The sequence below is a fragment of the Anser cygnoides genome, chromosome 7 (genome assembly GCF_040182565.1).
Source record: "Anser cygnoides isolate HZ-2024a breed goose chromosome 7, Taihu_goose_T2T_genome, whole genome shotgun sequence".
NCBI lineage: Eukaryota > Metazoa > Chordata > Aves > Anseriformes > Anatidae > Anser > Anser cygnoides.
The window spans coordinates 3,541,886-3,554,046 of NC_089879.1; the positions used below are offsets into that span (position 1 = coordinate 3,541,886).

General features: G+C 39.7%; 1 protein-coding gene across 2 annotated transcripts; it reads left to right on the plus strand.

Moving 5' to 3' along the window:
• The first annotated feature begins 2,716 nt into the window (after window positions 1-2,716).
• Window positions 2,717-8,158, plus strand: TEX36 (testis expressed 36). Of its 2 annotated transcripts, none has more exons than XM_013185779.3 (4): window positions 2,717-2,865; window positions 3,661-3,792; window positions 6,380-6,460; window positions 7,802-8,158. In XM_013185779.3, exons 1-4 carry the CDS (start codon window positions 2,815-2,817, stop codon window positions 8,048-8,050), a joined length of 513 nt encoding a protein of 170 aa, XP_013041233.3. In that variant the 5' UTR covers window positions 2,717-2,814; the 3' UTR covers window positions 8,051-8,158. The 2 variants fall into 2 exon arrangements, with proteins under 2 accessions (XP_013041233.3, XP_047931378.2); XM_048075421.2 differs by lacking the exon at window positions 2,717-2,865 and adding an exon at window positions 3,232-3,483.
• Window positions 8,159-12,161: the final 4,003 nt, after the last annotated feature.

The following is a 12,161-nucleotide window of genomic DNA, read 5'->3' on the forward strand; positions in this document are numbered from 1 at the left end:
CTGCTCTTTCTGAGAAATGTCTCTTCATTTCCAACCTGAACCTCCCCTGGCGCAACTTGAGGCCATTCCTTCTAGTTACCTGTGGGAAGAGGCTGACCCCAAGCTCCCTGCACCTTCCTTTCAGGGAGTTTTGTAGAGCAATGAGGTCTCCCCTGAGCCTCCTCTTCTCCAGACCAAACACCGCCAGTGCCCTCAGCCGCTCCTCACAGGACTTGTGTCCCAGGCCCGTCACCAGCTTCATAGCCCTTCTCTGGACATGCTCCAGACATGCTCAATGTCCTTCTTGTAGTGAGGGGCCCAAGACTGAACACAGAGAAGGGACAGGCCGCCTGGGCATGGGGTGGGGCTTTTGGTTATGCTGAGGGGGTTCAGCGTTATGGAGACCGGCTGGAAACCTACAGGCACCTTAGGTACAGGGTAGCAAGCTGTGGCATGCTGGCCTCTGCTTGCACTCCAAATTTGGCAGAGACTTAGCTGTGAAGTGTTACGTGAATTACACCATAAATAGTACCCACAGGCTTTTTCCATGCTCATCATTCATTGTTTTTCTATTGCACGGTATTGTTCCTTCCCTATGCCAAAGCCACAAGTTTTTCATGTGACACCTGCATGCCACAAGAGAGTACAATTGGTGACTGGTTGAGAAGTTAGTTGCACAAATTCTGGCTGGCTGGCATCATCCCCCAAACAATACACATATAGCCACTGGGCAGGGTCTGCCTTTCTTTACTGGGGTACTTCTCTGTCCTGCTACTGATCTTCACTGAGCTTAGGTGGCCTTAAATATCCTTGAATTTCTTCTGTTTTCTCAAAGTTCATTGAACATGGCCTGAAGATTTGAAAATTATTAGGCAACTTGACAGACTGCAATTGCATAAACCTTGTTTCCCTTGTAAACCAAGCTAAACCATTTGCAATAATGGGCTTCAAGTTATTAAATCTGAAAATAAGTAGAACGGAATGAAAACAAACTGTAGTTTCATTCCCTGTCTGTCACATTCTTCATTATCCTTCTCTGGTTGTTCTGTCACTGACTTCCTTGGTCTTAAAAATAGCATGAGCTATCTGCATAGCCTTGTGATCTGATCCTGGCACGCATCAGTACAGTTCATTACACTCAAGGCTGAGACGACAACAATTGCATTATCTGGAACAGCTTATTTTTCATAAGCCAGGTTTACATTAGCATCTGTAAATCACCACAGAAGTCATTTTATGTTGTAATTAAAAGTAACTTATAGCATGGCATCATTAATAATAACAGCCAAATTATTGTTCTTATCTATTACCAAAACTTCAGCAGATATGTAGAGACAGAGTAGGTCATTTAGAATAAAGCCTTGAGAAATGGCAGGATGGCAGCTAGTATTCCCAAATATCATTACCTGTGTCTGATAGTAAGATTGAAAATTTGACTTTCCTGAAGGAACTTTGTAATTTTCTTTAAAATAAAGGTCTATAACTGTCTGAATCATTCATGCTTAAGTAATACAAGTACCATATTTTCTCTCATTTCATTTGCTGGCTATAGCATCTGAGTCCCACTGAAGTTAGCCTTAAATATCAATATGCTGGAAAACAGGCCAGTGCCACTTGCCATTCAAGTGTCATCTTCTTGACAGTCTGTCAAGGCCTGGGAGACAAAGTCTTGGTCTGTGCCTGATTTAGTGGGAAGGTTTGCCTTGGCTACTGCTCATGAACAGGCTTATGTTGAGGTAAGCAAGGGCTTTGTCTCTGCCCCGGTTTTTCTTTCTGTGAAAGAAGCCTTACATTTTGGTTCACTCTCTACTTCCATAAAATGTTATGTTACAAAATATTATGTGTACAAAAATGTCTTCTACACCCGTCTTAGAGACAGTAACAGGAATGAACACACTGGGACTTCTGAAGCCAGCAGGCAAGCAGCACAGTGCAGATCACCCCAAAGCCACCATCCACCATGTCCAAGCTCGTTCGCAGACTCGTCCCTGCTGTTCTCCCTGACCTATACCCAGCGCTCCTGAGCAGCGCTCAAGGGCCGGGTGTGCTGGCAATTACACCGTACAGGTGGTTGCAAGTTAGTCCTCAGACCTCAAGGCAAAAAAAATCCCTCAGGTGCTGTCAGGTTTTTTAAACAAATATGGTTCGTGGATGATTAAGGTGCATATGTGTGTAAAGCAATTTTGAAAAGTGCCTGAAATTGCATCTTAGAAATAATGTACCTCGTGTCCTTGTTTTTTTCTGCCCAAATGACTCTTCAGCTACCACCATTCGGATTGTAAGGTGTCACTGAAGTGCTGAAGAATTAGTAAATCATTTTAAAACAGAACTCCATTTCTCTCACATTTCAAGACAGCATTCGGTACTTGTGCCACATTTTTTCCTGCTGCAGCAAACCAGTAAGAGCAGTGGTTTTGCTCATCTGTTGATCAGATCTTACTGAAATGCCAGCATCACTTGGCAACTCGGTCTCGCTAAATACAAAGGCACAACACTAAAAATACGACTTTAATGAGCTTTGCCAACATCTGTTGGCTGGGACTCCTGCACATAAACTACAAATCCTGCAAACTTTCCCCAGGGCCGAAGGGTTCGTGGCGTGGAGACGTGACCCCTGCCCACTTTATGGTGGGGCCTCTCCCCACCACCCTGCACGGGGCAGGGCAGGAGGGCACGGGGGGGCGCAGAAAGCACCCCGCTTTCTCCCCGCACTGTCCCCTTGGAGCTCTGGGGGCGCTTCTCCTCTGTGAGGGGAACAAGCACCCGCCATGGCAACCGCGGTGTGCCGGGGGCTACCGGGCCAGAGTGGCAAGGGCCAGCGGCCTGCACGGAGCCATGCCCAAGGACAGGTGGCCCAGCCCCAGCGCAGAGCGCCCCGGTGCCTGGGTAAGGGGCGGTGGGAGGGTTTTTCTTAAAAAAAAAACAAAACCACACAGGACTTTTTTTTTTTTAACCTTGAACTGGATGAAAAGCAATGTGCTGAGGGTGACATTGGCCCTCAGCGAGGAGAGTCCCCAGGCTGCCCTCCCGAGTCACAGGTGTTTTCGGGGGAAGCGGCGCTCTGCGCTCCCGGTGTTTATGAGGAAAAAGTGTCCTACATATTCACAGAAATTATACTAAAGCAGCCTCTAACTGAGGTGGTTTTTTTTTTTCAGTTTTCCAGCAATGCTTGAGGTCTTTAACATTTAGTCCTAATTGGTGCTCTCCTGGGAGATGCCAGCCGACATTTCCTCCAGCTCCCGCCCTCAGTGGCCTCCCGGCGCAGCGATGGCGCAGCACTTTTTTCACTCTCTTAAGCCCTTGAGCCTAGAATTTCTCAGTTGTTCCCAACAAGTTTTGTGCTTTCAAGCCTACTGTCATACAACTGCAGGAGTAGCGTGGGGAAAAGAAGGAAAAAGAGACAAAGACGTTAAATGTTTTTACGAGGCTGAGTATCATTATATAAACAATTTCTGGAAAGTTCCTGCAGAAATAGTGTTCTTGTCCATTTTACTGATCCGCATCGTAAGTTTGCGGTAGTGCTTGCATTGTGTGGGGGAGGCTCCCGATGCTTCTAAGGGCCACTAGGTGCTGCTCCAATACCAATAATACAAAAACAACTGGGAAAACACAGTTTTGCCCACATTTCTGATCTGATTTTTTTTTTTTTTTTAATTGATCGCAATGTTCGTTATTTCCCAGTTTGCTCATGTTGGAGGATGCCAGAGTCAACCTGAGTCAACCACCAGCTCTGCCCTGAAGCAGGCCCAGGACGCGCAGGCGGCCCAGCACATGGAGGGCAGGCTGCCGCTCACATACAGAGCTCGGGAGCAGGTGAGTTACCGGGTGTGCAAAATACAGCCCGTTACAGACAGACTTTCTGCACGGTACCGCTTGCTAAGTTATAAGTAAGAACAGCACTTAGATTTGAGGTAGTTAGCAGGGCAGTTGGAGCAGGCAGGCTTTGTGCCTCAGGGATTAAAATGATTGCCGGCTGTGCAAAGGGAGAAATGTATTTCACTGTTACTTGGCTATAATTTGAGATACTCAAAGCCCTGCTGGTCTCCAGTGCCAGTTACTTTTCCCTTTTATTAGTTATTATAGCTGTTTGAGACACACTTATGTGCCAGAATATATTATGATCGATTTCAGTCCAAAATCTGTGTGTAAAGTAGCCCTATAAAAGCATTTAATTGAAATTTGATGATTCCTTTTGAATTGTCAGAAATTGTGGATATTCAAACAAAGAATTATTTTTGCTTATTAAAAAGTTTGAAACTTCCTATCTGAAACATTAAGTTTCCTTAATAATGAGAATTGAGATAATTTTAGAAGCAATAAGCAGTAATTTTAAATCATATTTAAAATATTGCAGTTTCATAAGCACATCTTTATGTCCTTATTTTATCATCACACTGAGTTTTGCTTTGCACACTTACTATGGGCACAGAATATTTTCTCTTTTCATTTTCTGTAAGCATAGCAATTACACTGAGTTCATTTCACAAATTTTGCTATAACGAAGGGCAGAAATGGGCAAGGAAGGAATATTTAAAAGGGAAGCTTGTGGCTAGTGAAAAGGAGACCATTAAAGTATAATACAACTATACGTGATGCTGATTTTCTATCTTTCTGAGGAGCATCTGGCCTTAACCACTGTTTGGAAAGAAACAGGTTAGATAGATGTTTATCAACACTAGTATGACTGCCTGATGTTATTATGCCTTGTGTTGAGCAACCCTTCACTGTTGAAAAGCATTAGTGGAATTCCTCTCTCTCATTAATAAAGAAATAAATGAGGTTAGTACTAAGAGTACAAACAAGCATCAAAGGCTAAAATATGATGTCTTGTGAACAATCTGAGGAGGAAGATGACATGTGACATTTTAAAAAGAATGCTGATCAGTGTTGGAAGCACACTGCGTGTGAAGCTGGATGATTCTAATTTCTTTGTATGAGGGAACTCACTCACTGTGAGGTTAATTAATTTTCTAAGAAACATAGGACTTTTTAAGCTTATATTATATCTTATTTATTACTTTGTGGTAGGCATGCAATTATTCTGTAAGAGATTTTTGTAAACATTACTTAATATGGGGAATCCTTCCAAGAAATGATATTCAACATGTAACATTTTGGTTTTCAATTTTCCTGTAGCATATAGGCAGTAGTAATGAACACTACTCCTAAAATGTTCAGATTGATGTGTAATTGCACTAGGTTATTATAGTAAGTCTAATATTTTACTGACTTTGAAGTTGTTTATTTTTAAGCACATCCAGAAGAATATATCTGTTGAACTTACCAGGCTACGGTCTGCTTGAATCTATATGAGAGTGAACATGTGGTATCTCCCCTCAAATATAGAGAATCTGTCTGGTATACCATATTGCCTAAGCTATGATCATGCAACTGGACAGCAATGCAATCAGGCAAATTCTGTATTTGGTCATTCTTCTTGCTCGGGCAGGCCTTCGGTTATATTTATATTTAGAACCAATTCAGGTTTTATCTCATAAAATCCACTTATTCTTGCAACACATTTAAAAACACATATTTTACATTAAAATCTCCTCTTCTGTTTGGAGGTGAATATTATAGTTGGAAGATGAAAAATGTATTTCACAATGGTAAAATTAAAAAACACTAGAGCATTTACAGAGAAAAGAAAAATTAAAAAAAAAAAAAAATTCCCAACATGAAACAGGAAAATAATGTTTGAGGAAGAACAGAGGGCATCTAATAGTCCAGAAGAGCTTTCAGTGTTTAGTTTTTAGCTATTTTAAAAATATGCTAATGATATATAGTAAACAAACTTTAAAAAATAAGTATGTTAAATTACTTTTTTTTTTTTTTTACAGCTGTCCTTTTTTCTTCTAAAATTCTTGTTTCATTTCAGAGTCTGGATGAACATTATGTTAAAAAATGGAATTATAAATTAGTTATGTGATTAATACCTCCTCCACTTCCCCTGCAACAAGCAGTGTACATGACATTCAGTACATAAATCATAGATTAATTCAGTTTTGAGGTCCCTTTTGTAGTTCATTTTAATTAGCTTTGGGCTTGCTAGTGAACAAACAAGGCAATCCTGACATATATCTCATATTTTGTTGCTTGTATGTAACATTTCTTATTTGAAAATTCATGCTTTTATATTAATCATGCATATGTGCAGCAAGTCAAGGGAACACAAATCCTCCTGATTATTTTGTAAAAAATAAAAGGAAAAGAAAAATACAGAGGGTCCATTTTGTCCCAATAAAATTATGTGTAAATGAAGATTTAACATACGAAAATGATTTCTATGTCAGAATGGAGCAGCTGTGATTTCAGCATCTGCCAGAATATAAGAACTAAGACTAGTAGACTCCAAACAAAGTATATGAAAATTCATATTTTTTTTCAATTTTTTTTTCAGAGAGCAGTGAACAACAGCTTCCCATTTTCTTCTCATGACAACAGACACTGCCTGCAGAATGTAGGAGAATATTTTGATTTTGTAAGTACCCAGCACTGAGAAAAATCAGCAAGATCGTTATCTTTTCTCTCCCTTGCAAAAATTATTGATGCTCAGAATTGTGAGAAGAGAAAAATGCAAATAGCAAAGAAAAACACACTTTTTATTAGTATAGGGATGTGACTTCTCTGGGACTGACACATGTATACAGCAGCACAGATGGTCATTGAGAATTCAAGAAGAACATAAAGCTCTGTGATCTGGGTCTCCGACAGGCATTTTCTAGTGGTTCTGCTAGGTATGGCTTAGCATGGTTTTGTACCCAGTTACATGTCCTATTACTCAGCTAAAAGTGATTGCCTTGTGATGAGCTTTTGGGGGAGTCTTAGCCACTTCACAGCCCCACGATTCACAGTCCTTCATATTTGGTTCAGACTCATCTTCATCATAAGTTTAAACAAAATCCATAGGACACCCACAATATATCTTCATACCTTATTTTTCTTATTACCTTATTTCCTTTTCTTATTACCTAATTTCCTTCATACCTTATTTCCTTCATACCTTATTTTCCATTTCAGCTCTCTTTAAACAAAAGACCTGTTTAAATGTATGTTGCAGAAGCCACAACTTTGAGATTTTAAATTATTCTGGCTTTGCTGTATGTGCAACAGGTTTGTGTTTTTCAGCTTTTGACATTTTTCTAGGCAGCAAAAGAAACTGAGCAGTTTACAAGGTAATGAATAAAGGAAGAAGAAGCAAGCTGTGATATTGAAAGCCTCCCTGACTTTGGGCTGTGTTAGACCTAGCTTTTGGGTATTCATAATTCATTAATACTGAGTAACCTCCATTTCTGTGCACTTCATGCAGTGTCTCACAGTTCTAGAGATAGTAATCAAACATAATTTCAAATAAATTTCCTGCAAGCTACAGACTGTGAAAATCAGGCTCCGTTTCTCTGTGGGGATAGTTTTGAAGATTCAGATTTCATAGTCTGTCTCAGTTTCTTTGCTGCAGTCCAAACATAAAATTATTAACCTAATTCTCTGGGTTACTCTAAAGATTAGTTTAGCTAAGTATAGCTAAACAGCTTTGAGTATATTGTATGCCAGAGAAATGCAGAGTGTAAGTGGTTTATTAGTAGTAGTAATGGATGGAAAGTCAACATATTTCCTATTATATATGCAACCAGAAATGTTCGTACAGGCAAGTCTGGCAATATTATTTTTAACTTGCTAAAGATCAACCATGAGTTCTTGAAATCACTGTGGTAACAGCTTTGATAACTTCCTGGTGGGGTAGTGACTGTTACAAGCTTCATCTGTGAAGCTGTGATTGTAAGTCATATGTTTACATGAATTTTTCTTTCAATCTTTTTTCTAGGGTATGGGCCGGAGAAAGGTGGAACCAGAGAGAAGGCAGCAGAATTCACAGAACTTCTTCCTGTGGGCTCAAGAATCAGTTCCTAGCAGTGAGGATGGCTTAACCATTTATCAGACATCATTTGTGAAGGATCAGAATACTGAGAGCCCATTCTGTAGGCGATATCCAAAACACCACACAGAAGAATCTCGCACTGACAAATCTGCTCCTGAGAATGGAAAAAACATGCAACCAAACAAGTCATCGTAATTATAAAAACACCTTTGTAGCACTGACTTACATAATCAGAGCCTTTTCTGGAGATCTGAACTAGTTGTCACTCAAATGAATGATGAAATAAATGTGTGAAGTGAATAAGGTGGTAGTATAGCTGAGAGTTCTTTGAAGTCAGCAATCCTGGGTTACTCTGAAAACATGCATTACTGTAAAAAATTTAATGAAGAAAAGCATTGTGAGGAAAAGCATGATTGTACATACTTTTAGAAATACCTGTATTAGGAGAACATAGGTGGTGACTATACTTGTGTTATTTGATACTGGTTGATCCTCATCTTCACACAAAAGCTCCTTCAGCTTCAGAATCAATGGTATGGCTATACCTCAAGCAGCTGACAGCATCTGTGTTGACAGAAGTGTATAATGGAACTGGATCCTTGAGGGTTCACCACAGCAGGGAGCCAAAACTGCATGTTCAGATATGAGATAAACTTTTCTGAAAGGTTTTATGGAGATGAAGGCATGTTGCTAGCCGTTAGGGAAACTAGATAACAAAGACGCTGAGCATTAGATTGCTGTGCAAAATAACTGTGATGCTTTGTTGTAACACAGCAGTAGCGTAAGTAAATAAAGAAAGGATGTGGCAGGCAATGTTTGTGTGCCTGTGTGGTAATTCTAGAAAATGGGATCGTATGTATGTATGTGTCATTCATGGCAGTAAGGCAAAAAACAGCTCAAGCTGAAAGTGCAAGGCTGCATAAAAGTTAGAGTTTCAAGTAGACTGGCTCTGAACAGAACTGATGGTTTTATAGTTACATGTCCCTAAGGAAGTGAATTCAGAACCAATCCTCTGAGCGCTCTGCTCCCAGGATACTTACTGACTTTAGTTATGGGAGGCATTAGAGTCAGACCTCTAAATAATGTGTTTTCCTCTTCTGGATCATTTCCATTAATATCAATAAAATAAAAGACAAAACTACGTATCTTATAATATACTATAAATAAGCTTGTTGCTATGCAAGATATTTTTTTCTTTGTTTACAAGATAAATGGAAAAAATAAACTCTAATCCCTTAGAATTTCTTGCACTATAACAGATGCCAGAAAATGAACTATGTTAAGAAATGATTTCTTCCTTTCAGTAAACAGATACATCTTTTTGTGTCGGCTTGCAATGGGTGATTTTTCTGTGTGCCATCACCATAGATTATATTAGAACATTTCCCCAAACATTTAGCAATTTTATGAGCACATGCTGAAATAATAAACTTTTTATATATGAAGTTTCCCTTACTAAAGTTCTTGGGGTACATATACAATACGCAGAAATGCAAAACATCATAGAACAATGTGAAAACAGATAAAAAGCCAAGTAACATAGTGTTATTAAAAAGAATTATTTTTTCTCAGAGACTGTCTGCCTGACAACTCTCGAGTCAGAATTTCCAGAGCTTTAGCCAACAATTTCATCTCCAAACCGATTCAAAACTAATATGTGTGCCAATCACATGGTAAATGAAGTACCCCATGCTGTTTGGCGTACTCAAGAGGGCAATCTTGGACCTCCATCAGAAGGAAGAAACACATTCTTGCTACATTGGTAATGTTTATCTATGGTTTAACATTACAACTGGATATAGTGAACTAAATTGCTGTAGTTTGTTATGCCTTAAAACACCAGTGGGAAATTCCAGATTTCTTTTTTTTTCACTATTTTTTTCTCAGATTTTGACTCAAATATAGATTTTTTTTTTTTAGAAGTAACTGGATTCATCTAGTTACATGTTCTCAGCATTATGACAGAGATTTTGGAAGAGAAACTGTAGAGCTCATGCAACCTCTGTACAAATTGAAGTACACTGTGCTGGGTTGAACAAAACTGGTGATTCCCACATACCACATGCTCTGACTGTGTTTCTTTAGTAAATAACATGCGATACAATACACTGAATTTTGAACTGAATGATAAAAGCCCCAGATAAATTCCCCAGAAAGTCATAGCCTTGTATAGTTTGGATAAAATCATTGATTTTATTTCATCTTGTCACAATAATATCTCTTAGAAGAAGTCCCTATTGAGTTAAAATACTTTTTCAATATGTTTTTTTTTTTTTTTCTTCTTGGGGGATGGGAGAAAGTGGAGGAGGTCTGGTAACTCCCATAAAGGTTTCCTAGCCAGTGCAGGAAAGCGCTGCCGGCTGGTAGTTAATTAGGATCAGATGGGTGGAGGAAGGCTCAGCACAATGAGCACACTATGGGTTAACTCAGCCAAATACTGCTCTGGAGAGGCAGAGGGTATGCTGTACCTCGTGCTCATACAGATGGGCTTTTCTGCACCTATTTTTTTTTTGGAGAAGAAGAAAAAAGTCATTTTTTTGCAAAGTTTCCTTGAACAGGATCTTCAAAAACTTGTACACAGCCAGAACCTCTGTACAGAAACAGACTTTGTCCTTTTGAATAAGCAGCAGTCATAACACTCTGTTTTTTCTCCTGAGCCTACATCAATTTGGGGACTGTCCGTATAGCTTTCTTAAATGGTCTCTTTCACATTAATTTAAAATAAAAAAACATTTATTTCGGTATGTTAGCTAAATTCACAGAATTCAGGCAAAATCGATCAAAGAAGTTTAAACCAAGGGGATGGACACATGGCTACAAGTTCCTTTGGTTCAATGTGTTGATACGCCTCAGCCTGGTAACAGGCTAAAATTTATTAGTATGTCTTGAGCTGAAGAGCAGCAGCTTTGTCACTTACCTTTCTGAGCCCTCAATCAAGAGAGCCCATTTCTCGAGTTGTGTCAGGACACCTGCATTGGAATATGATTTTATGTTTGTATTTGGATGGTTATGTCCACGTTTAAAGTATTTTTTTTTTTTTCTACCCTATGTGCTGATAACTAGATCTGATAAAATGGTCTCACTCCAAGCTGCGTTTACTTGGAGCACGTAGCCTTCTGGTAAGCTGGATGTCAGCCTTCCTTCTGCAGTTGTTTCACTTATAAAATGCCGTGACCTATGAAATACAGTCATTTTCACCCTGATAGGCAAAGCGCTGACGTGGTGCGATAGCAGATGAGTTTGGTTTTCCTACAATAGGGGGCAATATATAATTTTTTCCTTTTGTTTACTCGCTGTCTAAAGCAGCTTAAGGAAGGAGGATGCTTGATGCCCGAACTGCCCGCCCCGTGGGCTGGGTTGGGCAGGAGGTGGAGTGCTGCTGCCCGAGGAGCTGGTAATTCAGTGGGGATGCAGCAGCTTGACTTCCAAGTCATCTGCTGCTAATCGAATCACTGTGCTCATAATCAAATCCCTTCGTGTAGCTCAAATGTGGTTTCTTAGCATGTGCTCTCAAGGTTAGTCAGAGTGAAGTAACTCGATATAAATGGTGCACTGAAGATGAGTGTTTTTTCCCTCCCCAAGCTAGCAATTCCGTTGGAGATCTGTCTAAACCCACAACTGGTGCTGTTTAGTGATATAGTTCAAGAAGTGCAATCTTTTTAGTGTAGATAATATTAATCTTTATGAAATGTTCTTATGCTGGTTAAGCTTTTCCCTAGCTGAGTGAAATACTAGCATAGTTGTAGCAGTGCTATTGTTGAACCAAAAGTATAGGTCTCTGTCTAATAGAAAAGTGACCGTTCTGGCTGACAAGAAATATTCCTGAGGCACGTAGAAACTTTGGATTAGGCATCTATACGTTTACATCAGAGTCTCTGCAAATTCAGCTTTTAACTTCCCTCTGTCACTGCTGCATTATCTGATGACACAGATGACTAGGGCACAAAACAGACACCCATTCCGCCCTGGGATGAGAAAGGACTATGTATGTATATATATATGTACATACATATATATACATATATATGTATATATTCCAAACATCTTGCTTTATGCATGCCTCCCTGACAAAGTATGAAAATAATGAGCTGTTAAAACATTATCTCTGGGATATCAAATTAAAGGGAAGCCTATTCAGCAGGGGAGGAATCCTAACTGACCTTAATTTGGATGTATGGCAATAGTGGGTGTGAACGAACCATTAGAGCACCCGATTTATGATTCAGTCAGGCAGCCGTGCAGCATTTATGAAAAGCACGTTGTCAGGCTGCCGTCCTGTCAGATCCCGGTTTGTTGTACTTCCATA